This window comes from Thunnus albacares, chromosome 23, assembly GCF_914725855.1.
Source record: "Thunnus albacares chromosome 23, fThuAlb1.1, whole genome shotgun sequence".
Taxonomy (NCBI): domain Eukaryota; kingdom Metazoa; phylum Chordata; class Actinopteri; order Scombriformes; family Scombridae; genus Thunnus; species Thunnus albacares.
In genome coordinates, this window is record NC_058128.1 from 2,666,939 (window position 1) to 2,694,659 (window position 27,721).

General features: G+C 39.5%; 1 protein-coding gene across 2 annotated transcripts in view; it reads left to right on the top strand.

The window, feature by feature from the left end:
- The window catches only part of LOC122975243 (NACHT, LRR and PYD domains-containing protein 14-like), a 37,585-nt gene extending 10,278 nt beyond the window's left edge, over positions 1-27,307 (top strand). For both annotated transcript variants that reach the window (XM_044343584.1, XM_044343583.1), the window contains exons 3-13: positions 2,326-4,180; positions 7,534-7,719; positions 9,131-9,304; positions 9,981-10,148; positions 13,577-13,753; positions 17,119-17,313; positions 17,991-18,161; positions 20,867-21,037; positions 23,751-23,921; positions 24,771-24,947; positions 25,989-27,307. In XM_044343584.1, coding sequence (XP_044199519.1) covers positions 2,326-4,180; positions 7,534-7,719; positions 9,131-9,304; positions 9,981-10,148; positions 13,577-13,753; positions 17,119-17,313; positions 17,991-18,161; positions 20,867-21,037; positions 23,751-23,921; positions 24,771-24,947; positions 25,989-25,998 — 3,455 coding nt within the window. In that variant the 3' untranslated portion in view covers positions 25,999-27,307. The remainder of the gene's footprint in view (positions 1-2,325; positions 4,181-7,533; positions 7,720-9,130; positions 9,305-9,980; positions 10,149-13,576; positions 13,754-17,118; positions 17,314-17,990; positions 18,162-20,866; positions 21,038-23,750; positions 23,922-24,770; positions 24,948-25,988) is intronic.
- The last annotated feature ends 414 nt before the right edge of the window (positions 27,308-27,721 follow it).

Sequence of the window (27,721 nt, forward strand, 5' to 3'; positions counted from 1 at the left end):
CACTCATTCACACACACACACACACTCTCTCACACTCATTCACACACACACTCTCTCACTCACACACTCTCTCTCTCTCTCACTCATTCACACACACTCTCTCACATACACACTCTCTCTCTCTCACTTACACACACTCTCTCTCTCTCTCGCTCATTCACACTCTCTCTCTCTCACTCATTCACACACACACTCTCTCTCTCACTCATTCACTCACACACACTCTCTCACTCTCACTCATTCACACACACACACACTCTCTCACTCTCACTCATTCACACACACACTCTCTCTCTCTCACTCATTCACACACACACACACTCTCTCACTCTCACTCATTCACTCACACACACACTCTCTCTCTCTCTCTCACTCATTCACACACACACACACTCTCTCACTCTCACTCATTCACACACACACTCTCTCTCTCTCACTCATTCACACACACACACACACACTCTCTCACTCTCACTCATTCACACACACACACTCTCTCTCTCTCTCACTCATTCACACACACACACACTCTCTCACTCTCACTCATTCACTCAAACACACTCTCTCTCTCACTCATTCAGACACACACACTCTCTCTCACTCACACACACTCTCTCTCTCACTCATTCACACACACACACACTCTCTCTCTCACTCATTCACACACACACACACTCTCTCTCACTCATTCACTCACACTCACACTCTCTCACACTAATTCAGACACACACACACTCTCTCTCACTCATTCACACACACACACACTCTCACACTCATTCACACACACACTCTCTCACTCACACACACTCTCTCTCACTCATTCACACTCTCTCACTCTCACTCATTCACACACACACTCTCTCTCTCTCACATACACACTCTCTCTCTCTCACTTACACACACTCTCTCTATTTCTCTCACTCATTCACACTCTCTCTCTCACATACACACTCTCTCTCTCTCACTTACACACACACACTCTCTCTCTCTCTATCTCTCTCACTCATTCACTCTCTCTCTCTCACTTACACTCTCTCTCTCTCTCACTCATTCACACACACACTCTGTCTCTCTCACTCATTCACACTCTCTCACTTACACTCACTCTCTCTCACTCTCACTCATTCACACTCTCTCTCTCTCTCTCTCACTCACTCTCTCTCTCTCACTTACACTCACTCTCTCTCACTCTCACTCATTCACACTCTCTCTCTCTCTCACTCACTCTCTCTCTCTCTCTCTCATTCACACACTCTCTCTCTCTCTCTCACTCATTCACACACACACACACTCTCTCTCTCACTCATTCACACACACACACACACTCTCTCACACTCATTCACACACACACTCTCTCACTCACACTCTCTCTCTCTCTCTCTCTCACTCATTCACACACACTCTCTCTCTCACATACACACTCTCTCTCTCTCACTTACACACTCTCTCTCTATCTCTCTCACTCATTCACACTCTCTCTCTCTCACTCATTCACACACACACACTCTCTCTCACTCATTCACACTCTCTCTCTCTCACTCATTCACACTCTCTCTCTCACTTACACTCACTCTCTCTCACTCTCACTCATTCACACTCTCTCTCTCTCACTTACACTCACTCTCTCTCACTCTCACTCACTCACTCTCTCTCTCTCGCACTTACACACACTCACTCTCTCTCTCTCTCTCACTCATTCACACTCTCTCTCTCTCTCAATAGTAGTAGTAGTAGTTTTCCTGCTATGCAGCCTATTTATTGAAGTAGTTGGTGCCCCACCAATGTTTTACATAGAACACGCCACTGTAAATACATAACATGTAATAAAACACAATGCTGTAGATGGGAAAGTGGAGCAGCTGAATGAAAGGAGAGATCATTACACAGTGATTTATGCTTGTATTTAAAGTCCAACTTAAACTTCAACTAACACAAAGTGTCCTATAGAAGTCTAAATAAGTTGGTTTCCACCATTTAACATTTCACTGTTTGTTGAATTCAGACTCATTCATGTTGTGAGGAAAAGTTCTGACTCAGACACACAAAGCAAAACAGACGAAAAAGTCAGGACTAACAAACGTCTTCTATCACTAATACTGATAAAATAAGAAAGTCATGCTTTGAGAATAAGGTCAGTGTAGAGGAGAAATCTGATCACTGATTGGTTGCTTGTACACACAGATTTACAGTAACCAGGTTTCTACTGTGCATGTTAACATGTTCCCAGATTACCCACATAACCTGGTTTCTCTGAGTAACCTGGTTATGTAAGTGCATGTAAACACACTGATAGATGTTCAAATCTATATTTTCCTTCTCTTTCAGCAGAAACTGGTCTGCAGGATGTTTCAGATTATAAGAACAGTCTGAGGATGAGATTTCAAGAAGTGACTGAAGGAATTGATGAAGATGAAAGAACCCTCCTCAATGATATCTACACTGAGCTCTACATCACAGAGGGACGGAGTGAAGACGTTAATACCCAACATGAGGTGAGGCAGCTTGAGACAGCTTCCAAGATGAAGACCCGCCATGACACTCCAATCAAGTGTCACGACATCTTTAAACCCTTACCTGACAAACAGAAATACATCAGAGTCGTTATGACGAACGGTGTCGCTGGTGTTGGAAAAACCTTCTCAGTGCTGAAGTTCACTCTGGACTGGGCAGAGGACTGGAAAAACCAAGATGTCAGTCTGGTGATTCCACTTTCATTCAGGGAGCTGAACTTGATCAAAGATGAGCAGTACAGTCTCCTCATGTTGATCCATGAATTCCATCCAACATTAAAGAAGGTCACAGCAGAAAATCTCAAGTCTAAAGACTGTAAAGTTGTGTTCATCTTTGACGGCCTGGATGAAAGCAGACTTTCACTGGATTTCAACAACAGGAAGGTCGTATCTGATGTCACACAGAAGTCATCAGTCAATGTGCTGTTTACAAACCTCATCAAGAGGAATCTGCTTCCCTCGGCTCTCATCTGGATAACTTCCCGACCTGCAGCAGCCAATCAGATCCCTCCTGCATGTGTTAACAGGGTAACAGAAGTACGAGGCTTCACTGACGACCAGAAGGAGGATTACTTCAGGAAGAGATTCAGTAATGAAGAGCTGTCCAGCAGAATCATCTCACACATCAAGACATCCAGGAGCCTCCACATCATGTGTTACATCCCAGTCTTCTGCTGGATCATTGCTACAGTTCTGGAGCACATGTTGACTACAGACCAGAGAGGAGAGCTGCCCAAGACCCTGACTGACATGTACTCACACTTCCTGCTGCTTCAGACAAAGAGGAAGAAGAACAAGTATGATAAGGGACATGAGACGAGTCCACAGGAGCTGACGAAAGCTGACAGGAAACTTCTTTTGAAGCTGGGGAGGCTGGCGTTTGAACAACTGCAGAAAGGAAACATCATGTTCTACCAAAAAGATCTGGAGCAGTGTGGTCTTGATGTCACAGAGGCCTCGGTGTTATCAGGATTTTGTACAGAGATCTTCAGAAGAGAGAAAGTGTTCTCCAAGAAAACAGTCTACTGCTTTGTTCATCTGAGCATTCAGGAGTTTCTGGCTGCAGTCTACATGTACCACTGTTACACCAGCAGCAACACAGAGGTACTGAAGGACTTCCTGGGAGAAGACTTCAAATGCAGCAAATCAATTCTCAGGAAAATTCTTGCTTTTTTCAGAAATAATGATAGCCGTGACTCATCTCTGGATGACTTCCTGAAGAGAGCGATGGAGAAATCTCTCCAAAGTAAAAATGGCCACCTGGACCTGTTTGCTCGCTTCCTTCATGGCCTCTCTCTGGAGTCCAACCAGGGTCTCTTAGGAGGCCTGCTGGGTCAGACAGAGAACAGTCCAGAAACCATCCAGAGAGCCATCAACAACCTGAAGGAGATGAACATATACATGTCCAATATCTCTCCTGACAGAAGCATCAACATCTTCCACTGTCTGATGGAGATGAACGACCTCTCAGTACATCAGGAGATCCAAGAGTTCCTGAAGTCAGAGAACAGATCAGAGAAGGAACTCTCTGAGATCCACTGCTCAGCTCTGGCCTACATGCTGCAGATGTCAGAGGAGGTTCTGGATGAGTTGGACCTGCAGAAGTACAACACATCAGAGGGGGGACGACAGAGACTGATCCCAGCTGTGAGGAACTGCAGAAAGGCTCTGTAAGTCCAGATGTGATTAACATTATAAATCAGTGCAGATTAGTAGTTTAGTTCTTCAAATATAAATAATATAAAATTCTCATTATTGTTAAAATAGTGCTCTACTTGTTCATAGCTGAAATAATATGTCAGTTATATTTAATCTCAGATGTTCTTGAGCTGTTTCAAATTCAGTCAGTTCAAAGTCATTCAGTTAATCTATTTATTTCTAGTAATTATTGGATTTTACAGTCTTTTCTTCTATTTATCTTCCTTTGGGTGACGGAGGCGTCATTCAAACCTGGTAAAACAAATGAAGGACTTTAGAGATTGTGGTTGAGGTTTTATTACAGAACATATATCAGTATTTTACAGTTATCAGTGAATGTAGTGAAGTTATTATTACATGAGAAGCTTCTGCAAATAATATATAATCAGACAGACACTGTTTTTACTGCTATGATTAAGAGTTTAAAATAAGATCTGTATCATTTTCCAAAGGTGATTTCTGAAGTCAGAGAGATTTGCTTTCATCATCATTATTTTTCTTAATGGTTTCTGAGTCATTTCATAGTGAGCACGAGGGATCAGCAAATCACCAAACTGATTCAGTAATTAAGTGATATTACACGTGATGCTTACCGCATCACTGTCGTGTCAACAATGACGGTAAATCACACCCTCGAGGGTAATATTGCGATTATACAACATTTACCAACAAAATAAAAGATATAAACAAAATGTATTTATATTGTGAGGCAGTTCGCTCTAAAAATAAAAAAACTTTTTTCTTGTGTTATATCCGTTTCTATGGAAATACATAGTGATATGACTAATACCTGGAAAACAATCACTCACGTCACTAGACTGCTATGTAATGAAACCCAGTTTACTACTCCAGCAAGTAGACTGACCCTTAGTAACGACCAAGCAACAGAGACGATTTCTAGTCCCTGTTGAGTCAGCCAGCCAACTTGAGCTAATGCTTTCTAGAGATCGCGACATTTCCCAAACTGAATAAATACGACATTTATAAACACAAAACTGCTTTGCTAGCTCAATCCTGTTGTAACTAAGATATCCGCTGAAAAAAAATTCCATGGACAGATTTAGCTGCTACGTCCGCAAACTTCACAGACATTTTTAAGCTAGTAGCTTCGTGTCACCGACTCACCGGCACGGCTGATGGAGGATGCCGGAGTGGAAGCTGAGATAAACTCAACTGAAGGGAAAATGATTCAGTTTTACTGTTTATGGGGGAGCCGGTTAACGATAACGAGTGGAGAAGGGTTCGGGTTTTTCAGTGTGTGTGTGTGTGTGTGTGTGTGTGTAACTCGTCCCACAGTCTCAGAGTTCAATCCACTCGGTAAAGGGTCCGTTTTGTTTTCCCCACAACCCCTAATCAGTTCAGTTCAATCCAGTTTCACAAACATAAAAGGAGGAAAACTCAAAACTCCGCTCCGGGTTTTCACCGCAGATCCCCACAAAACAAAATAACCCAAAGACACTAGCAAAGCAACACAACACATAAACGGTCTACAGTTCTAATGAACGGCGGAGTGATATTTTTATTAATTCAACTTCAATATCACATACAGATAACATAAATGGAGTAATATAACAGAAATATAAAACAAACAAATATACAACGCCAGGGATTACAGATAAATATGAAATGAAAATGGTGCAGTAGAAAATAAAGATATAAAAAATAAATGTGCACATTACAATTATATTAGTTTATTAAATTTGGAGCACAAATTTATAGTCTTCACAGCTTTTCTATTGCATGAGGTAGACAATGTTTTAATGTAGGATTCTGTTTCTTCTTTAAATGAACAAAAAGAGGGTTTAACTTTTAACACCTTACATTAATGTATATAAAACTTGGTCAGCAATATGAAAAGAGTGATGAGGCATTATTCATTTGAGCAAGTTGATGAAATTTACGTCACATGGACCCTCACGGACGCAGAAACTATAATTTCAGCTTCAGTGTGCTGTCATGCTGATTTGAGCACGTTCTAAATGTCTTGCTTGGTCAGAACTACCTGTTGTATAATGTCAGTTATACAACAATATCTAAAGTTTGCTAACATTAACCAACATTAGCCTCAGTAAACTACTGGTCATACGAGACAAAACCCCTGAGTGTGTTGAACCGAGCAATGGTGCCTTTTATTTCTCATGAATTCAACTTTTTATTTTAAAGAGGGAAGTCATGTTACACAGTCTTGTTTTTAAGTCTTTCTTATATTCTGTTAGTCACAGAAAGAAACTCTCAGGTGTTTTCTCTCTTGTTGGTGTAGAGAAGAGTAGTAGCAGGAAATGCACAGAGGTCTGATGAATATATAAGAGCAGAATGATAGAATTCAGACTGTTTAAAGAGATCTTATACACATTAAAGGTCAATGTTATATTTTAATGCTGATACCCTGATAACATCTTTCTGATGACATCATGTTGAAAATAATTCAACCTTATTGGTTTGTTAAATGTGTTTTGTGCTGAATCAGTTTTTCAGATTCTCAGAAAAGAATGTTGACAACTAAACATCATGCAGTCGTCTGTCCTGCACATCTAAATATTGAATTACATTAATATTTGATTATGTACAGGTCTAATATTGTCAAGCCATTTGTTTCATTTGTGTTTGTCAACTGTCACTAAATTTTGCTGCTTATGGATGTGAACCTGACAACAGCAGGTAGCAATGAGAGATGATCTTTCTCAACTGTAACTGTTCACTGAGTTGAACTGAGTAAAAATATCCTGCAGTCAAATTAAAAACTAAAAATAGTGGACAGTAAAAATGTTTTTCTTATCAAGATGCCTCATGCTGACTTTGTGGAGACAGACATGGGATCAGATCACACAGACAGACTGAGCACATTATGGAAGCCTCAATGTAACTCCATTTTCTCTCCCTTCATCTGCAAGGTTAAAGCAAAACAAAGATTAAAAGTCTGCAGGTATGAGAGAGAGTGATGACAATTTTTGTTTCATCCAAGCACAGTGAGATACGATTAGCTGAACTAGGAGTGCTCTGGTAGCCTACTGGTTAAGATACATGTCATATAATCACAATATCAGTGGTTTGATTCAGGTGGCTGACCTTTGTTGCATGTCATTCCCTGTCTCTCTCTCTCTCCTCTCGTTTCCTGTTATCTCGCAACTGTCGCTTTACATTAAAGGAATAAAATGCCTCAGAAAAAAAATATATATTTTAAAAAAGATGAGCTGAATCACTGATGTGAAGAGCAAATGTTAATCAAAATAGGGAATGTCAAACTGTTTTGTCATCAAATGCAGGAAGTAAATAGAAAGTGTCCTCTTTCATGATAACATATGTTGTCATATATGTGTCATTACAGACTTTCTGGCTGTGAACTCTCAGAGACTCACTTTGAAGTTGTGACCTCAGCTCTGAAGTCCAACCCCTCCCATCTGAGAGAGCTTGACCTGAGTGCAAACTTCCTGAAGGATGATCCGACTGGTTCAAGATTTAAGTTTCTATCTGCTGGACTGGAGAGTCCAAACTGTAGACTGGAGACTCTGAGGTCAGTTCACTGGCTGTAGCTTTGGCAGTTTTTTCTATATATTCAATTCAAATCCTTCACTGAAGTTCACATGTTTGGTTAATACATTTTTGGGATTTCCTTGAGCACAAATCTGTAGAATTTAAATTGAATTTAGAATTTAAATGTAAAAATGATTTCCAAAGTTTAAACTAATATGAGTCTTCAGCAGTCTGAGTTACACATATCAAGTAAGTATTTTTGTGTTTCTTCAGTGTTTCCTTGCTGAGCTGCAGTGGAGGGATCATAACTCAAAGAGGGAATTTTGAACTAAATAGTCTGTAACTTTGAGTCAGACAAATCAAGCGGGAGTCTACCAAACTGTCAAAGCCTCATATCAGCTTCAGCTGAACTTATGAACTCATTTCCTACAGTGTAGCTGTGTTAGGAAGAGACCACTTCACAGTCAGCATGGACAGGAGGAATCATTACTGCCACCAATAACATGTTTTAATTACACAAACCTACTAAACTACCAAATACAGGAAGAAGGAGGTCATGTAATAAATAATGAACAGGTTTAGTTCAACATGTCTGATTTCATATTGATCCTCTAATTTCAGACTTGAATGAGTTCAGCAGCATTTTATGAATCAATTTTATGAATGAACTCATGGAAGTCAACTCAATAAATATTATTATTGTTATTATTGTTATTATTATTATTATTATTAGTAGTAGTAGTAGTAGTAGTAGTATTGTTATTGTTATTGTTATTATTATTATTATTATTGTCATTTTTATCACAATAAAGGGAGTTAATCTATGGAACAACCAAGAGATGAAAACATGTAGAACATTAAGTAAGTTTAAACAAATCTTTAAAAATAACATATTGAACAGATATAGAATGGATGAACAAAGAGGTGGTCTGGAATAATATGATTTGGTACAGAGTGTCTTTTTGACTTGTGTTGTTTTTGTTTGTTGTTATTGGTTCTATGCAAGTTATCTTTATTCTCTTGTGTTGTTTTGAATGTTTTTTAGCTTTGATTTGATTGATAAATTATAAAAAGGGGTAGGACTAGAAAAGTTTCATTGAATGGTTATTATTTGTGTTGCTTACTGAAAGTTTGCTGTTATTTTTATTTCTTTTGTTTTGCTGCCTATATATTTTATTTTGCTATTTTAACATGTTCAAACTAAAAAATTATCTAATCTAATGAATCAGTGTTGACATGAATATGTGTCTGAATGTTGTGGTGACATTTGGATGATGTCTGTAGAAGGCTGACATCATGATGATCCACAATAACACAAAGTTACTCTGCTCATTTTAGTGAAAAACTCATTGATGAGGACATAGTAATGTTGAACTACACATTTAAAACCGGGAACACATCTGATTGGATTATAAATAGATTTTAATCTACATCATTTATTCTTTATTCAGATTGTGGCTCTGCAGGTTGTCAGAGACCAGCTGTGCTTCTCTGGTCTCAGCTTTGAAGTCCAACCCCTCCCATCTGAGAGATCTTGATCTAAGAGGAAACGACCTGAAAGTCTCAGGATTAAAACTACTGTGTGATTTTCTGGAGAGTCCAGACTGTAGACTGGAGACTCTGAGGTCAGTTCACTGACTGTCTGTTACTATTGTTGATCTTAATGTTTAACAACTGAACCTAATTCATGAACATACACAACTTACATCCATGAAGTTCATTTTCTTTTTTCCATATTTTCATTTTTTTACTGTACAAAGTTTAGTCTGTAGTTATAAAAGATGACTGATTCTTAAAGAAACTGTAGAAAATGTCCACTGTTAGTTGTTAAAGTAAATGAATGTTTATAACTTTTGGTAAAGAGTCACATCTGTATACAGAAGATCCTCTCAACTAATATCTGTTTTAAATTGATCAAGTTTACTTGCTGAAAGAGAAATATTTCTTTATTATATTGTTTAATGTTTTTTACACAATAATGTCTGATCATTGACATTTATTTCTTAGAACACACACACACACACACACACACACACACACACACACACACTGATCTAAATGCAGGTGTTTAAAGTATTTTTTATGAATCAGTGTTGACATGAATATGTGTCTGAATGTTGTGGTGACATTTGGATGATGTCTGTAGAAGGCTGACATCATGATGATCCACAATAACACAATTTTTTAGTGAAAAACTCATTGATGAGGACATAGTAATGTTGAACTACACCTTTTAAAACCTGAACACATCTGATTGGATTATAAATGGATTTTAATCTACATCATTTATTCTTTATTCAGATTGAGTTCCTGCAGGTTGTCAGAGACCAGCTGTGCTTCTCTGGTCTCAGCTTTGAAGTCCAACCCCTCCCATCTGAGACATCTGGATCTGTCTGGAAACGACGTGTGTGACGTGAAGCAGCTGTGTGATTTTCTGGAGAGTCCACACTGTAGACTGGAGTATCTGGAGTAAGACACCATTTTTTACTTCTCTGCTGAGATCAATATGATGTGACAGTTGTGGTGACACTAAACTGCAGACATAAAGCTGATATTATGCTGATCCACACTGAGGATCTATTTTCTTCTTCAGTGGTTTAGTCCTTTGACTGTCAGAACAATGTTGAGCTGCACATTTAAAACCTTCATATAACAAGAAAAATCTACACTGGATAATTCACTCTGAACCCCTGAAACTCTTGATTTTTACATTAAATTTCACCTTCACTTCAGGGCTGGGCGATATGACTAAATCAATATCAGGATTATTTCAAACTTTTACCTCGATTATGATTAATGAACAATTATTTTTTTTATATGCTTTTTTTTTTACACTGCCCTCATAGTTCTCTGACAAGGTCTGTACTGTAAACATGCTGAACTACTGGGATATTTTTTTCCAATGAAACATATGTTAACTTTGTGTTTTTTAATTAATTTTTGAAACACACACAGATATACTATTTATGGTTATTTATTGAATATTTCAAACAGTTGAAATCAAAGCACACATCACTTGAAATGGAGATGTCTTGTGAAAAAGGTCACATTTTAGTTCTAAAGTAAAAAGCAAGTTCCCTAAAAAAAAAAAGTAGAAAATAATAACTTGCATCTCTTGCAAACAAAATAAATTATTTTAAATAACACCATGTGTGAAAATGTTAATGCAACACTGCTGATTAAGCTTCTTTGTTTCTGATGAAGACGTAGACGGCTCTGTGCTCTCTGGGATACTTTCCCTGTGGACTGCAGCTGCTGACTCCATCATCTCTGTTCTGACTTCTTCCTGAATGGTGGGAACATGGTGTGCAGAAGTGTATGCTTCCAGTAGCTCTTCTGTGATGGGTTCTGAGAACTTCTCCTTAAGGTACTCAAGGATGCAGGTTTAGATTGTTTTAGTCAGCTCCATGTCATCTTCCTCCTCAGCCAGCACTCATGAATGGAGGATGTGTAGGACAGAGTTCACAAATGAAATGGTCACATACTCTTCTCCTGACAGGGCATCTGTGAACTCCATCAATGGGGAGAGAGCTTTGTTGACAGCCTCTAAGACATCCAGGTCAGCCCACGATGGAACAAGTTGCCTTGATTTCTCATCATCACCGAGGACCTGTGTGATGGCTTTCTTTTGCTCAAGGATCCTTGCAGTCATCATTTGCATTGATCCCCATCTGGTGGCACATGCAGTTTTCAACTTGTGTTGTGGCAGGTTCAGCTCTTGTTGTGCCTTCACAAGCGCCTTCTTCTTTTTCCAACAACAGGAAAAAGCACTGACAATCTTTTTGCAAACCCTCATTTCCTGCTGCACACGTTGATCTTCCATTGCATTTTCCTAAATACACACACATGAAAAGATGAATTATTATTTTATTGAGGGTTTGACTTATACCTAAAGACTTAACAAACTTGCAAAATAATAGATGAGGAGAAATCTCTTGATTCAAAGCTACTTAATTAATAATAGATAAATAACAGACTTCTAGAGTAATTTTTATTTCTACTTTAATGATGACTCATTGTAGCGTTGTTTTACATTGTAATGTGAAGTTAACATTGTAATTTGAAGCACATTGTAACATTAAGAAAAGTGCTATATGAATAGTTAATTATTATTGTTACAGTATTTATTTAAAGTGAACTAAAAGATAGCTCTAGCTCAACTGTAGCATAGTGTCTGATCAGCTGATGTGTTGCCTATCGATTGCCAGGTGCAACCTGTGTCCAAAACATTGCTCCCGTGTCCGTCCATTGAGCTGTGTAGCTTTGACGACATTAGTGCTGTTGTCTGTCGTAATGGTCATGAGGTTCTATTCCATGAGGTCCCATGCAGACAGCATATTTCTCAGGCCCTGTGCAATCTTTTCTGATGTGTCATCATCTGCAAAATATGCCGTCTTCAGGCATCTGTTGCGCAGGTTCCATTCATCATCAATGTAGTGCGACGTAAGGCTCAAGTATGGCTCCATCCTTGTACTTGACCAGAGATCAGACGTTCCTACAAAGTACTGAACAGATTTGAGTTCAGCAGCTACCTTCTCACGACATGTTTTGTACATGTTGGGCACCGCTTTTTGGGAAAAATATTTTTGCAATGGCACAGTGTATCTTTTGTCAAGGGTTTAAAAAGATGTTTAAACCCACTATGTTCCACAGTGGCTACGGGATCTATATCCTTCATGATGTAATATGCAATAGCATCAGTTATTTCTTTCCATCTTCTTGAATCCTTTGCATAATGTGCGGCATTTGTAAATGCTTGTGTTAGTGTCAGCTGCTTTGTGGAAGCGCTTTAGCGTTTGTCAGTCTCTCTCTTTTTTTGAGCCATGAACTCTTCATATTGGGTAATGTGGTGGTGTTCCAAGTGATTAAACAGATTGATGGTGTTACCTTTGGTCACTGAAATTGTTTTTCCAAAGTGTTTACATTTGACTTATTTTTGCTCTTTGTCGTCTTCACTGAAGCTGAAATGTGTCCAAACCACAGACACAGTATTCTTTTTAGTCATAAGCTGCTCAGGTTGAGGCCTATTTGTTGGCTCAGTGTTAGTGCTTGTGTCATCCATGGTGCCAACTTGCTTTGAGTGAACTCGCACTAACGTTAGTTGGACGGGGCGGAGGCACATGACTGAACACAACATAGTATTGTTTTAAAGGGACAGTTCATGAACGCACACATTGAGGAAATTATTAACCGACTTAACCAACATGAGAAAGATTAAGTCAGTGAGAGGGTCTTAATGTCGGTCTTGATACATTTTCGGTTAATTGCCCAGCCCTACTTCACTTTAAATTTTGTTCTTTAAATTTAAACCAAAAACCTCAATCAGACAGCAACAAATATAATATCCAGTATTTACTTGTTCCAACACTATTATGAAGCTGTGCAGTGTTTATATTAACAGAAATATTTAAACACAAGATGCTGTGATTTTTTTCATGGCGACATCATTCCATTAAATGTAAATAATGTCGATATGTTAAACATCATTTTCCTCTTATTTTCCCAACATCCATGCTGACATATTTGATATCATTATAAATGTTGGGATCTTGAGTAGAATCTGAAATATTCATGTGGATTTTTAACTTGTGTTTGGCTGAGCAACATGAGTTTGTATAGATGGAGTCACTGGTGGAGCTGCAGAGTTTAAGAGGTGAAGTCACTACGTCTTTATTGAAGTAGCAGCATGTTGTCATTAATATTAATGAGAGCTCTTTTTCACTGTTTGTATTTTAAAGTCTTTAACCTGCATCCTGTTGGGTTCAGCTGTTTGGAGTTTCCATTTTCTAAACTTCCACATTCTAAACCTTCTTCAGCTCTGAACAGATTATGAAACTTTGCATGATTTCAAACATGAACTTTGTTTTCTAAAGTGACGTCATTTATTCTTTATTCAGATTGAGTGGCTGCAGTTTGTCAGAGATCAGCTGTGCTTCTCTGGCCTCAGCTCTGAAGTCCAACCCCTCATCCCATCTGAGAGAGCTGAATCTAAGAGGAAATAACCTGAAGGACTCGGACATGAAACAGCTGTCTGATCTTAAGGAGAGTCCAGACTGTAGACTGGAGACTCTAAGGTCAGTTCACTGACTGTAGAAACTGTAGAAAATGTCCACTGTTAGTTTTTAAAGTAAATGAATGTTTATAATTTTTGGTAAAGAGTCACATCTGTATACAGAAGATCCTCTCAACTAATATCTGTTTTAAATTGATCAAGTTTACTTGCTGACGGAGAAATATTTCTTTATTATTTTATTTAATGTGTTTAATGAATAATGTCTGATCATTGATATTTATTTTTTAGAACACACACACATACACACACACACACAGGGACACAGAGATCCAGGTGCAGAGATCAATACAGGTGTTTAAAGTATTTTTTATAAATCAGTGTTGACATGAATATGTGTCTGAATGTTGTGGTGACATTTGGATGATATCTGTAGAACGCTGACATCACAGCCAGCAGGACAGGGGGGCACTGGGGGGCACTGTCTGTCCAATTGGGATTTTGTGCCCCACCCAAACTTCAGATTCATGGAAACTTCCTGTCTTACTGTACGTGACTGAAGTTAAGCTACATCGCACACGCACTGTCACACCGCAGTTTCATGTAGCTAACAGCTAGATGAAAGTTGGAAACTGTGGCTAAGCAGTTATGTTTGAGGCACTTTTTAACAAAAACACGTCCAGAGGATGAAGCATGTTGGGACCAGGCCGTGCCTTTAAGTGAAGTCACAGCAGGATGGTTGTGAGACATTTGTTGGCTTTAAAGTAGGGCTGTTCGATTATGGCAAATATCATACTCACGATTATTTTGGTCAATATTGAGATCACAAGTATTTAACACAATTTCATTTTGACTCATGGAACAGAAACGCTTCCATTTTATTAAATGTAGCAGTCAACACTGACTCTGAGTGTCTCACGGAGACCCCATGTTTTATTTTTTTTATTTCTGTTGCATTTAGTGAAGCGTAATCTGCACAGACAGCTGTTTAAATCACAGAAATATCTGGCTGTATATGTGTTTTAGGCATGCACGATATTGGATTTTTTACCGATATCCAATATTTTCCATCTCATTTTTGCCGATGCCGATATATGTGCACATTTTATCCACCTGGCTGAGGAGACTATTACACCTGCAATCATAGATTGTACTAATGATCAAGAAAGACAATATATGAAGGAAGAACTTATGAAGACTGGAGTTCAGGAGCTCAGCATTAAAACACATGAACCTGCCAAGTGGGAGGACCAGTAGTTTTCTTTGAGTTTATCAGACAGACAGGAGTAATGTGCAGGATTTAATCTTTGGTCCACAGTCCGAAGCAGAAGGTGGCGGTAATGCACCTCATACGCTGGTTGCCAATAGCTGTTATAAACCAAAAAGAAAACGTTTTTTCAAACAGAGTGGTACATCCTGTCAGTCGAGGTGTTTCCTATCTCTGCAGCCGAACACAGCAGTTCCTCTGCGGACTGTTTCATCCTGACGGTCCCGGTGTTTCCTCCGCAGGCTCCACTTCACTCAGCTGCCCGACAGATCCGCTGCTTCTACCCACTTTAACCTGAATAACAAACCGGGGCTCGGTGCTCCGGTTGGATCCAGACGGAGAGCCGGGGCTAGCTGGGAGGCTAGCGGAGCGTTAGCCGCAGCATGACCGGAGGGAAGCACAGCCAGCTAGCCTCCGCTAGCCTCCCAGCTAACGTTACCTCCGGTTTCACTACAGGCAGATTCACTCGCTACAGTGGGCGAGGAAATAAAACCAATGAATCAATAAGTACAAACACTGTTGATTTCTTCCCGTGGAGCCGACATGCAAACTATTTAGGTTCAGTAAATCCCAGCTGTCAGTCAGCCTGGTGAAGGCAGGTTAGTCTGTGGACAGAGACGCTCAACGCCTGTCGGAGGCGTTTAAGGAGGAGCGAAAGCGCACCGCTGTAAAGGAAAGAGGTTTGCTGGATTTATAACACAAGACAAAACGAGAGCATCACTGCGAAATGACAATAATAAACAATAATCGTTTTATCTCCATTATCTTGTTTTCATAATCGTTGGAAGCCAAAAAAATAAAATTCGATTAATCGCACATTCCTACTCTAAAGGACCCTTCAGTCACAACAGATGTGTGTAACAACAGATCCAGATGCGCATCAGATCATCCATGTTGACTGGACACCTGAACAACTTGACGTTTTTGTCTTTTGAAAGAGAACTAACTGAGACTTGTGATTACAAAGACATAATCAACCTTTCCAACTCAAAGCCCAGAAGACTCGGCCTTGTGTAGGAATAGTAGCCGCAGGTAAGCCAGTGTTATTTATCCTGGCCCGCCGTGGCATGTTAGGATTGTGGTTTCTGTGAGGAAGTTCTGAACTGTAACATATTCATTGTTCAATTTGTTTCAAGAGTTATGCAGTGTTGGTTTGACTATTACAGTGGAAACCGCCTGTATTGATCACAGTTACAGTGATCAATCGCTTATATGGATCACAAAGCTTGAGACTGAATCATTCTTATACAAATGTTGTTTAAATAGTTTGCTTATACTAATCAAGTACAGTGTTCATTTTGGGCCTTTTCATACATGAATCCATATGGAAAAAAATGTAAAACTACAGTAATTATATTTTTTTTATTTTACTCCCATGAAACATGTTTGATATGTTGCTGGCGGCTGCGGCACCATTACTGCCTCGTGGTAACCCGTCTGCTTCCAGCTGGTGACCTGAGGCTGCTGCTGCTTAAACATTGAAATCATGACGAGAAAAAGAAAATCATTTTCTTTCAATGAAAAACGTTGTTTCCTCGAAGCTCATGACAAACTGCCAAAAACCAGCCAACGAGATGCAGCAGCGACACAACAACCAGCGTTTAAACAGCTGTACTGTATTTTGAAACAGTCAGTAAAATTCATTAAATAGAGAAGCTGCTCGTTTCATTACTTTATATTCATGTAACAAATATACAAATGTCAATTAGATGGTATTCTGCATGAGAAATAAAGAAAAAATGTTTAAAAATCAGTTATAATAATCATCTGTTGATAGTGATCAATTTGATCCAGACAGATGTGATCAATATAAGCAGTTTCCACTTTATTGTGTTATTTCTTCTTTTATGTATAGAAAGTCATTCATCTGACTCATTTACGTTAAACTACCAAAAAAAAAGAAGGAAATGTCTGATCTATGAGCATGTAAAAAGGAGTGCCCACCGGTGACGACCTTGTGCCCCCCTGCTGATAATTGTCTGGCGCCGCTCTGGCTGATATTATGATGATCCACAATAACACAATGACAAAGTTACTCTGCTCATTTTAGTGAAAAGCTCATTGATGAGGACATAGTAATGTTGAACTACACATTTAAAACCTGAACACATCTGATTGGATTATAAATGGATTTTAATCTACATCATTTATTCTTTATTCAGATTGACTGACTGCAGTTTGTCAGAGATCAGCTGTGCTTCTCTGGTCTCAGCTCTGAAGTCCAACCTCTCCCATCTGAGAAAGCTGGATCTTTCTGAAGACATCATGTCAAGCTCAAGAATGAAGTTTCCGGAATCAGACGTGAAGCTACTGTGTGATTTTCTGGAGAGTCCAGACTGTAGACTGGAGACTCTGGAGTGAGTTCACTGACTGTCTGTTACTATTGTTGATCTTAATGTTTAACAACTGAACCTAATTTATGTACATACATAACTTACATCCATGAAGTTCATTTTCTTTTTTCCATATTTTCATTTTTTTACTGTACAAAGTTTAGTCTGTAGTTATAAAAGATGACTGATTCTTAAAGAAACTGTAGAAAATGTCCACTGTTAGTTGTTAAAGTAAATGAATGTTTATAACTTTTGGTAAAGAGTCACATCTGTATACAGAAGATCCTCTCAACTAATATCTGTTTTAAATTGATCAAGTTTACTTGCTGAAAGAGAAATATTTCTTTATTATATTATTTAATGTTTTTTACACAATAATGTCTGATCATTGACATTTATTTCTTAGAACACACACACACACACACACACACACTGATCTAAATGCAGGTGTTTAAAGTATTTTTTATGAATCAGTGTTGACATGAATATGTGTCTGAATGTTGTGGTGACATTTGGATGATGTCTGTAGAAGGCTGACATCATGATGATCCACAATAACACAATGACAAAGTTACTCTGCTCATTTTAGTGAAAAGCTCATTGATGAGGACATAGTAATGTTGAACTACACATTTAAAACCTGAACACATCTGATTGGATTATAAATGGATTTTAATCTACATCATTTATTCTTTATTCAGATTGATTAACTGCAGGTTGTCAGAGATCAGCTGTGCTTCTCTGGTCTCAGCTCTGAAGTCCAACCCCTCATCCCATCTGAGACATCTGTATCTGTCTGGAAACGACGTGTGTGACGTGAAGCAGCTGTGTGATTTTCTGGAGAGTCCACACTGTAGACTGGAGTATCTGAAGTAAGACACCATTTTTTACTTCTGTGCTGAGATTAATATGATGTGACAGTTGTGGTGACACTAAACTGCAGACATAAAGCTGATATTATGCTGATCCACACTGAGGATCTATTTTCTTCTTCAGTGGTTTAGTCCATTGACTGTCAGAACAATGTTGAGCTGCACATTTAAAACCTTCATATAACAAGAAAAATCTACACTGGATAATTCACTCTGAACCTCTGAAACTCTGTTTTTATCTTTTCTAGTTGACAGTTTTTAACCTGCATCCTGTTGGGTTCAGCTGTTTGGAGTTTCCATCTTCTAAACTTTAGGACAAAAAAATAGATTTTCAGATTAATTGCGATTCTTATTTGAATGATCAATAATTGATTATTGAAATCCAGAGATGGATCTTTGCATTTGTGTCTTTACTCAGTAAACATGTACATGTGCTCTGTGTTGTGTGTGTGCAGTGGTTACTTGTTGTAAATGGTTCAGTTAGAGCAGCATGATGTGTAAAATGTCCACTTTGTTTAAATCCAGTTATTACAACATGCACAAAAATCTTATTTTAAGTGTAAAAGTAACGTAGATGCTAGCTGCTATATTAGCTGCCTTGAGTCACCACAGTCCTGTAAACCGTGACGTGAATAGTTTCAGTCTGTGGACCCGCCGCAGTTTACGGGACTGTGGTGACTTAGGATGGTCAGCTGACTCTGGCTGTCTCGTAGGGGATCTAGAGATCACATCTACAAGAGGAACAGACTGAAAAAAGACTCCATACACTGATCTGAGCTCTGGGTTTGTGTTTGTTAACGAGATATTATCTCTGACTACGAGATGTGAAAGCGTGGAAGTGGACTGAACAGTGTGCAGATTCTACTGTATTCAGTCTGTCTCTACCTGCCGGGGAGCTAACGCCAGCCAGCAGCTGTCTGCAGGTATCAGACTGATGTCAACACAAATACAAACAGTGCAGATGAACTAATGAGCAGACTTTCAGTTTCTGCTGTCTGTGCTCAAAGTGATAAAGTTGAAACAGCAGGTACTGACAGTCCATGTGTTGCATTATGGGATAGCATTTATGTGTTTTAAATGTACATAATGATGAAGCTCTTGCAAGTGATGCAGGTCTTTTATTATTCTTGCTCAACTGTTTTGCACATGTAGACCTAAAACATATAAATGTGTCGTGTTTTAGTCTTTTGACATTTTTACTTGTGTTTGGCTGAACAACATGAGTTTGTATAGACGGTAGGGCTGCTCGATTATGGCAAAAATCATAATCACGATTATTTAACACAATTACTTTTTGACTCTCATTTTTGCCAATGCTGATATATATGCACATATTTTTTTCCACCTGGCTGAGGAGGCTATTACACCTGCAATCATAGATTGTACTAATGATCAAGAAAGACAATATACGAAGGAAGAACTTATGAAGACTGGAGTTCAGGAGCTCAGCATTAAAACACATGAACCTGCCAAGTGGGAGGACCAGTAGTTTTCTTTGAGTTTATCAGACAGACAGGAGTAATGTGCAGGATTTAATCTTTGGTCCACAGTCCGAAGCAGAAGGTGGCGGTAATGCACCTCATACGCTGGTTGCCAATAGCTGTTATAAACCAAAAAGAAAACGTTTTTTCAAACAGAGTGGTACATCCTGTCAGCTGAGGTGTTTCCTATCTCTGCAGCCGAACACAGCAGCTCCTCTGCGGACTGTTTCATCCTGACGGTCCCGGTGTTTCCTCCGCAGGCTCCACTTCACTCAGCTGCCCGACAGACCCGCTGCTTCTTCCCACTTTAACCTGAATAACAAACCGGGGCTCGGTGCTCCGGTTGGATCCAGACGGAGAGCCGGGGCTAGCTGGGAGGCTGGGAGCGTTAGCCGCAGCATGACCGGAGGGAAGCACAGCCAGCTAGCCTCCGCTAGCCTCCCAGCTAACGTTACCTCCGGTTTCACTACAGGCAGATTCACTCGCTACAGTGGGCGAGGAAATAAAAGCAATGAATCAATAAGTACAAACACTGTTGATTTCTTCCCGTGGAGCCGACATGCAAACTATTTAGGTTCAGTAAATCCCAGCTGTCAGTCAGCCTGGTGAAGGCAGGTTAGTCTGTGGACAGAGACGCTCAACGCCTGTCGGAGGCGTTTAAGGAGGAGCGAAAGCGCACCGCTGTAAAGGAAAGAGGTTTGCTGGATTTATAACACAAGACAAAACGAGAGCATCACTGCGAAATGACAATAATAAACAATAATCGTTTTATCTCCATTATCTTGTTTTCAGAATCGTTGGAAGCCAAAATCGTAATCGAAAGTTAAATTTGACTAATCACACAGCCCTAGATCAAGTTTATTTGTTGAAGGAGAAATATTTCTTTATTATATTATTTAATGTGTTTTAATGAATAATGTCTGATCATTGATATTGATCCTTCAGAACACACACACTGATCTAAATGCAGGTGTTTAAAGTATTTTTTATGAATCAGTGTTGACATGAATATGTGTCTGAATGTTGTGGTGACATTTGGATGATGTCTGTAGAAGGCTGACATCATGATGATCCACAATAACACAATGACAAAGTTACTCTGCTCATTTTAGTGAAAAGCTCATTGATGAGGACATAGTAATGTTGAACTACACATTTAAAACCTGAACACATCTGATTGGATTATAAATGGATTTTAATCTACATCATTTATTCTTTATTCAGATTGAGTTATTGCAGGTTGTCAGAGATCAGCTGTGCTTCTCTGGTCTCAGCTCTGAAGTCCAACCCCTCATCCCATCTGAGACATCTGGATCTGTCTTGCAACAGCGTGTGTGACGTGAAGCAGCTGTGTGATTTTCTGGAGAGTCCACACTGTAGACTGGAGACTCTGGAGTAAGACACCATTTTTTACTTCTGTGCTGAGATTAATATGATGTGACAGTTGTGGTGACACTAAACTGCAGACATAAAGCTGATATTATGCTGATCCACACTGAGGATCTATTTTCTTCTTCAGTGGTTTAGTCCATTGACTGTCAGAACAATGTTGAGCTGCACATTTAAAACCTTCATATAACAAGAAAAATCTACACTGGATAATTCACTCTGAACCTCTGAAACTCTGTTTTTATCTTTTCTAGTTGACAGTTTTTAACCTGCATCCTGTTGGGTTCAGCTGTTTGGAGTTTCCATCTTCTAAACTTTAGGACAAAAAAATAGATTTTCAGATTAATTGCGATTCTTATTTGAATGATCAATAATTGATTATTGAAATCCAGAGATGGATCTTTGCATTTGTGTCTTTACTCAGTAAACATGTACATGTGCTCTGTGTTGTGTGTGTGTGCAGTGGTTACTTGTTGTAAATGGTTCAGTTAGAGCAGCATGATGTTTAAAATGTCCACTTTGTTTAAATCCAGTTATTACAACGTGCACAAAAATCTTATTTTAAGTATAAAAGTAACGTAGATGCTAGCTGCTATATTAGCTGCCTTGAGTCACCACAGTCCTGTAAACCGTGACGTGAATAGTTTCAGTCTGTGGACCCGCCGCAGTTTACGGGACTGTGGTGACTCAGGATGGTCAGCTGACTCTGGCTGTCTCGTAGGGGATCTAGAGATCACATCTACAAGAGGAACAGACTGAAAAAAGACTCCACACACTGATCTGAGCTCTGGGTTTGTGTTTGTTAACGAGATATTATCTCTGACTACGAGATGTGAAAGCGTGGAAGTGGACTGAACAGTGTGCAGATTCTACTGTATTCAGTCTGTCTCTACCTGCCGGGGAGCTAACGCCAGCCAGCAGCTGTCTGCAGGTATCAGACTGATGTCAACACAAATACAAACAGTGCAGATGAACTAATGAGCAGACTTTCAGTTTCTACTGTCTGTGCTCAAAGTGATAAAGTTGAAACAGCAGGTACTGACAGTCCATGTGTTGCATTATGGGATAGCATTTATGTGTTTTAAATGTACATAATGATGAAGCTCTTGCAAGTGATGCAGGTCTTTTATTATTCTTGCTCAACTGTTTTGCACATGTAGACCTAAAACATATAAATGTGTCGTGTTTTAGTCTTTTTGACATTTTTACTTGTGTTTGGCTGAACAACATGAGTTTGTATAGACGGTAGGGCTGCTCGATTATGGCAAAAATCATAATCACGATTATTTAACACAATTACTTTTTGACTCTCATTTTTGCCAATGCTGATATATATGCACATATTTTTGTCCACCTGGCTGAGGAGACTATTACACCTGCAATCATAGATTGTACTAATGATCAAGAAAGACAATATATGAAGGAAGAACTTATGAAGACTGGAGTTCAGGAGCTCAGCATTAAAACACATGAACCTGCCAAGTGGGAGGAGCAGTAGTTTTCTTTGAGTTTATCAGACAGACAGGAGTAATGTGCAGGATTTAATCTTTGGTCCACAGTCCGAAGCAGAAGGTGGCGGTAATGCACCTCATACGCTGGTTACCAATAGCTGTTATAAACCAAAAAGAAAACGTTTTTTTCAAACAGAGTGGTACATCCTGTCAGCCGAGGTGTTTCCTATCTCTGCAGCCGAACACAGCAGCTCCTCTGCGGACTGTTTCATCCTGACGGTCCCGGTGTTTCCTCCGCAGGCTCCACTTCACTCAGCTGCCCGACAGATCCGCTGCTTCTTCCCACTTTAACCTGAATAACAAACCGGGGCTCGGTGCTCCGGTTGGATCCAGACGGAGAGCCGGGGCTAGCTGGGAGGCTAGCGGAGCGTTAGCCGCAGCATGACCGGAGGGAAGCACAGCCAGCTAGCCTCCGCTAGCCTCCCAGCTAACGTTACCTCCGGTTTCACTACAGGCAGATTCACTCGCTACAGTGGGCGAGGAAATAAAAGCAATGAATCAATAAGTACAAACACTGTTGATTTCTTCCCGTGGAGCCGACATGCAAACTATTTAGGTTCAGTAAATCCCAGCTGTCAGTCAGCCTGGTGAAGGCAGGTTAGTCTGTGGACAGAGACGCTCAACGCCTGTCGGAGGCGTTTAAGGAGGAGCGAAAGCGCACCGCTGTAAAGGAAAGAGGTTTGCTGGATTTATAACACAAGACAAAACGAGAGCATCACTGCGAAATGACATTAATAAACAATAATCATTTTTTCTCCATTATCTTGTTTTCATAATCGTTGGAAGCCAAAATCGTAATCGGAAGTTAAATTTGATCAATCACACAGCCCTAGATCAAGTTTATTTGTTGAAGGAGAAATATTTCTTTATTATATTATTTAATGTGTTTTAATGAATAATGTCTGATCATTGATATTGATCCTTCAGAACACACACACACTGATCTAAATGCAGGTGTTTAAAGTATTTTTTATGAATCAGTGTTGACATGAATATGTGTCTGAATGTTGTGGTGACATTTGGATGATGTCTGTAGAAGGCTGACATCATGATGATCCACAATAACACAATGACAAAGTTACTCTGCTCATTTTAGTGAAAAACTCATTGATGAGGACATAGTAATGTTGAACTACACATTTAAAACCTGAACACATCTGATTGGATTATAAATGGATTTTAATTTACATCATTTATTCTTTATTCAGATTGAGGTACTGCAGTTTGTCAGAGATCAGCTGTGCTTCTCTGGTCTCAGCTCTGAAGTCCAACCCCTCATCCCATCTGACACATCTGTATCTGTCTGGAAACGACGTGTGTGACGTGAAGCAGCTGTGTGATTTTCTGGAGAGTCCACACTGTAGACTGGAGTATCTGAAGTAAGACACCATTTTTTACTTCTGTGCTGAGATTAATATGATGTGACAGTTGTGACACTAAACTGCAGACATAAAGCTGATATTATGCTGATCCACACTGAGGATCTATTTTCTTCTTCAGTGGTTTAGTCCTTTGACTGTCAGAACAATGTTGAGCTGCACATTTAAAACCTTCATATAACAAGAAAAATCTACACTGGATAATTCACTCTGAACCTCTGAAACTCTGTTTTTATCTTTTCTAGTTGACAGTTTTTAACCTGCATCCTGTTGGGTTCAGCTGTTTGGAGTTTCCATCTTCTAAACTTTAGGACAAAAAAATAGATTTTCAGATCAATTTCGATTCTTATTTGAATGATCAATAATTGATTATTGAAATCCAGAGATGGATCTTTGCATTCGTGTCTTTACTCAGTAAACATGTACATGTGCTCTGTGTTGTGTGTGTGCAGTGGTTACTTGTTGTAAATGGTTCAGTTAGAGCAGCATGATGTGTAAAATGTCCACTTTGTTTAAATCGAGTTATTACAACGTGCACAAAAATCTTATTTTAAGTGTAAAAGTAACGTAGATGCTAGCTGCTATATTAGCTGCCTTGAGTCACCACAGTCCTGTAAACCGTGACGTGAATAGTTTCAGTCTGTGGACCCGCCGCAGTTTACGGGACTGTGGTGACTCAGGATGGTCAGCTGACTCTGGCTGTCTCGTAGGGGATCTAGAGATCACATCTACAACTTTCTAAACTTCTACATTCTAAACCTTCTTCAGCTCTGAACAGATTATGAAACATTGAATGATTTCAAGCATGAACTTTGTTTTCTAAAGTGACGTCATTTATTCTTTATTCAGTTTGATTTGCTGCAGTTTGTCAGAGACCAGCTGTGCTTCTCTGGCCTCAGCTCTGAAGTCCAACCCCTCATCCCATCTGAGATATCTGAATCTAGGAGGAAATAACCTGAAGGAGTCGGACGTGAAGCAGCTGTCTGATCTTCAGGAGAGTCCAGACTGTAGACTGGAGACTCTGTTGTGAGTAGAGAGTTGGAGTCAGTCCGTGCTGGTTTCAGCAGTCTTGTATTAAACACAGTTAGTATCAAAGCAAAGATCCAGTATTTCCTGGTGAACCTTCAACCTTCTCAGTGGCTGCTTTCCTCAGTGAAGCTGTGAGAGGAGAATGGTGACAGGCTTCAGGATTGGACAGAAAGACAGAGAGAGAGAGAACAGTCAGCCAATCAGATCAGCCAGAAGCTTGTTGTGATCATGTGTTTGAGTTGATGTGAAGACGACTGTTGTTGTTGTGTTCATGTCTGCAGGAAATAAAGCTGGATTACAGCTGACAGCCTTACAAGATGTATAGAGACAGTGGTCCTCATCATCAAACTGTTCTACCATCAAATCTGATCTGAAAGTGTTTGTTCTCTCATTTAAACACTAAAGAATTGATCAGTTCATCTTTGTCAGAGCTCTAAGATCAGTCTGACTGCAGCCTGCAAATCACTGGCTCTGATTTCACACAAGCATCATTACGTTTAGTAACCATGTGGTCTTTATACAGACCAGAACCTCTGCTGAAGTCCAGGAATCACAGCAGCTGTTTAGCTGAGAGCTCTGACTGATTGTCATGTGATGATTTAACAGCAGGAAAGATCTTCAATCCCACAGAGACTCTGTAGCTTTCAACTTTTCTAACAGTTGACATGTATCAACAGTAAATCCATCAGTAAACTGATGAGTGAATGTCTCTGTTTCTGCAGTAATGATGTGTTCATGACTCTCAGCACTTTATTTCCTCTGTGTACTTGAGTGAAATCTGCAGAGTAAACAGACTTGATAGCAAAAGTCTGTGCAGGTGTGTGAGCTTGGAGCTCAGTGTGTTCACTCCAACATGTTAACATGAGAGCTGAAAGGAAGCAGGCTACGCTGCACAGCTGTTCCACTTCTGGTCTGAACAGGACTGAAGTCCCTGCTGCTCTTTATACTGGATGTGCTGCATCACTGACTGACAGCTGATGAAGTGAGTCTCACTAAACACTGATTTATGACCTCTGTTGTTTCTTCTTCTCTCATCAGCTGGGAGTGATGATCTCTGTCAGAGTGTGAGTGATCATCCAGGAGTGTGTGTTGAGAGAGGATCCGCTGGATCCTGATGATCCATCTGGACCGGAGTCTGGATCTGGATTTTGTCATCTTCACTTAAGTCTCTTAACTGACTACAAACTGAACAGTTATCTCTGGATTTTGTTGAATCAGCACTTTACAGATGTGTTATACATGAGCTGTTTGATGCAGAAAAGATTAATAAACAGGTGTTATAAGTCAGACTCTGACCCTGGGCCCATATTTATCAAGCGTCTCAGAATCACACTGAGAGTTAACGAGGACTAAAACTAATTAATGAAGCAGAAGAGAATTTACTGTGACTGTCAGCAGGAGAAGGATTACTCCTGGGAGAGAGTGAGACGTGGCTGTTTTACCACAGTCAGAGCAGCAAAGTAGAAATAATGATGACGTGTTGTAGTTTTCTCACAGTCTCAGCTGGAAATATGAAACAGTGGTAATTTGGTATATTATGTGTATAAGCAGGTAACCAGGCAGGTAACTTACCAAGGTTATGGAACAAAACTATGATGCCAAAATTCATTATAAGATGATATTTACAAAGTGTAAAGAAAGCCTGAGAGATAAATGTAGCCTATATGTTAATGAAGATAACAGGTAATTAGACTCAGCTGTGTGAAATGATCTTGGTTCAGCCACATGGTTTCACAGCCTGTAATAGTGCTGCATCTTGCACATATTGCACAGACACATGTTGCAAACCCTCTCCATGAAGAACATCTTCTCTTCCACTGTCCAATTCCTCTTTCAACTACACCCCAAGTTAACTTGTGTTCTCTACATGAAGGTAAATACAGCGTAACAATAGAAACATATATTGTTCATGTGCATCCTCCTCTCTCAAATATCAGGCTGTAGCTCTGCTGTTATTTGTAGGAGCCTCAATAAAAAATAAGCCTATAAAATATTTGAGCTATTGTAATGAAGTTGAGATATCCTTCATTATGCAGCTGACATGATTGTGTGTAATCAAAGTTTTAGTGGGCTGTAACTGAGGACCCTCGTCATGCTCATTATCTTTATGACGTGCATTAAGCCAGATCAAAGTTTGATTCATGACTTCCATCATTGTGGCTTCTGACAGAATCGTCACTGTTGCACAGCTGCATTTTCTCCGTTACCATAAAGTGTAACATTGTGAGGACGTTCTGTATTTATTTAAATGATGTTGTGTAGAAACATCATGTGTTCTCCTCTGCATCACACACAAAGTCAGTCTCACTAATGATTCTGTTTTAGTCCAAACAATCTTTTAATAAGCTCAGTGTCATCAAGCGTTCTCAAAACATCTCTCCTCTCAGGGAATATCTCTGCCTGAACTCCATCTCCTGCAGCTCCGAAATATTGGCAGAGATACGAATCATTTACCAAGTTTGGAAAGTTGATAAAAGGCTTTTTCTCCTAAAAGTAGAAGCAGAGATGCGTCACTCTGATCATTTTTGGCCAGTTAGGAGGGATTTCCTGCTCTGAGACGCTTGATAAATACGGGCCCAGATGTGACAGATGTGACAGATTGGATGTCCACAAATTTCATTCAGTTCAATTCAGAAAGAATTTATCATTGGTCCAGAAAACCTGCATGCAGGTCAAATCATATCTTGGTTCTGTGGTGAAAAACTTTGTATTTTTTGATTCCAGTCTAAGTTTTGATGATCATATCAGCAGCTGGTCCAGTCCTGTTTTCA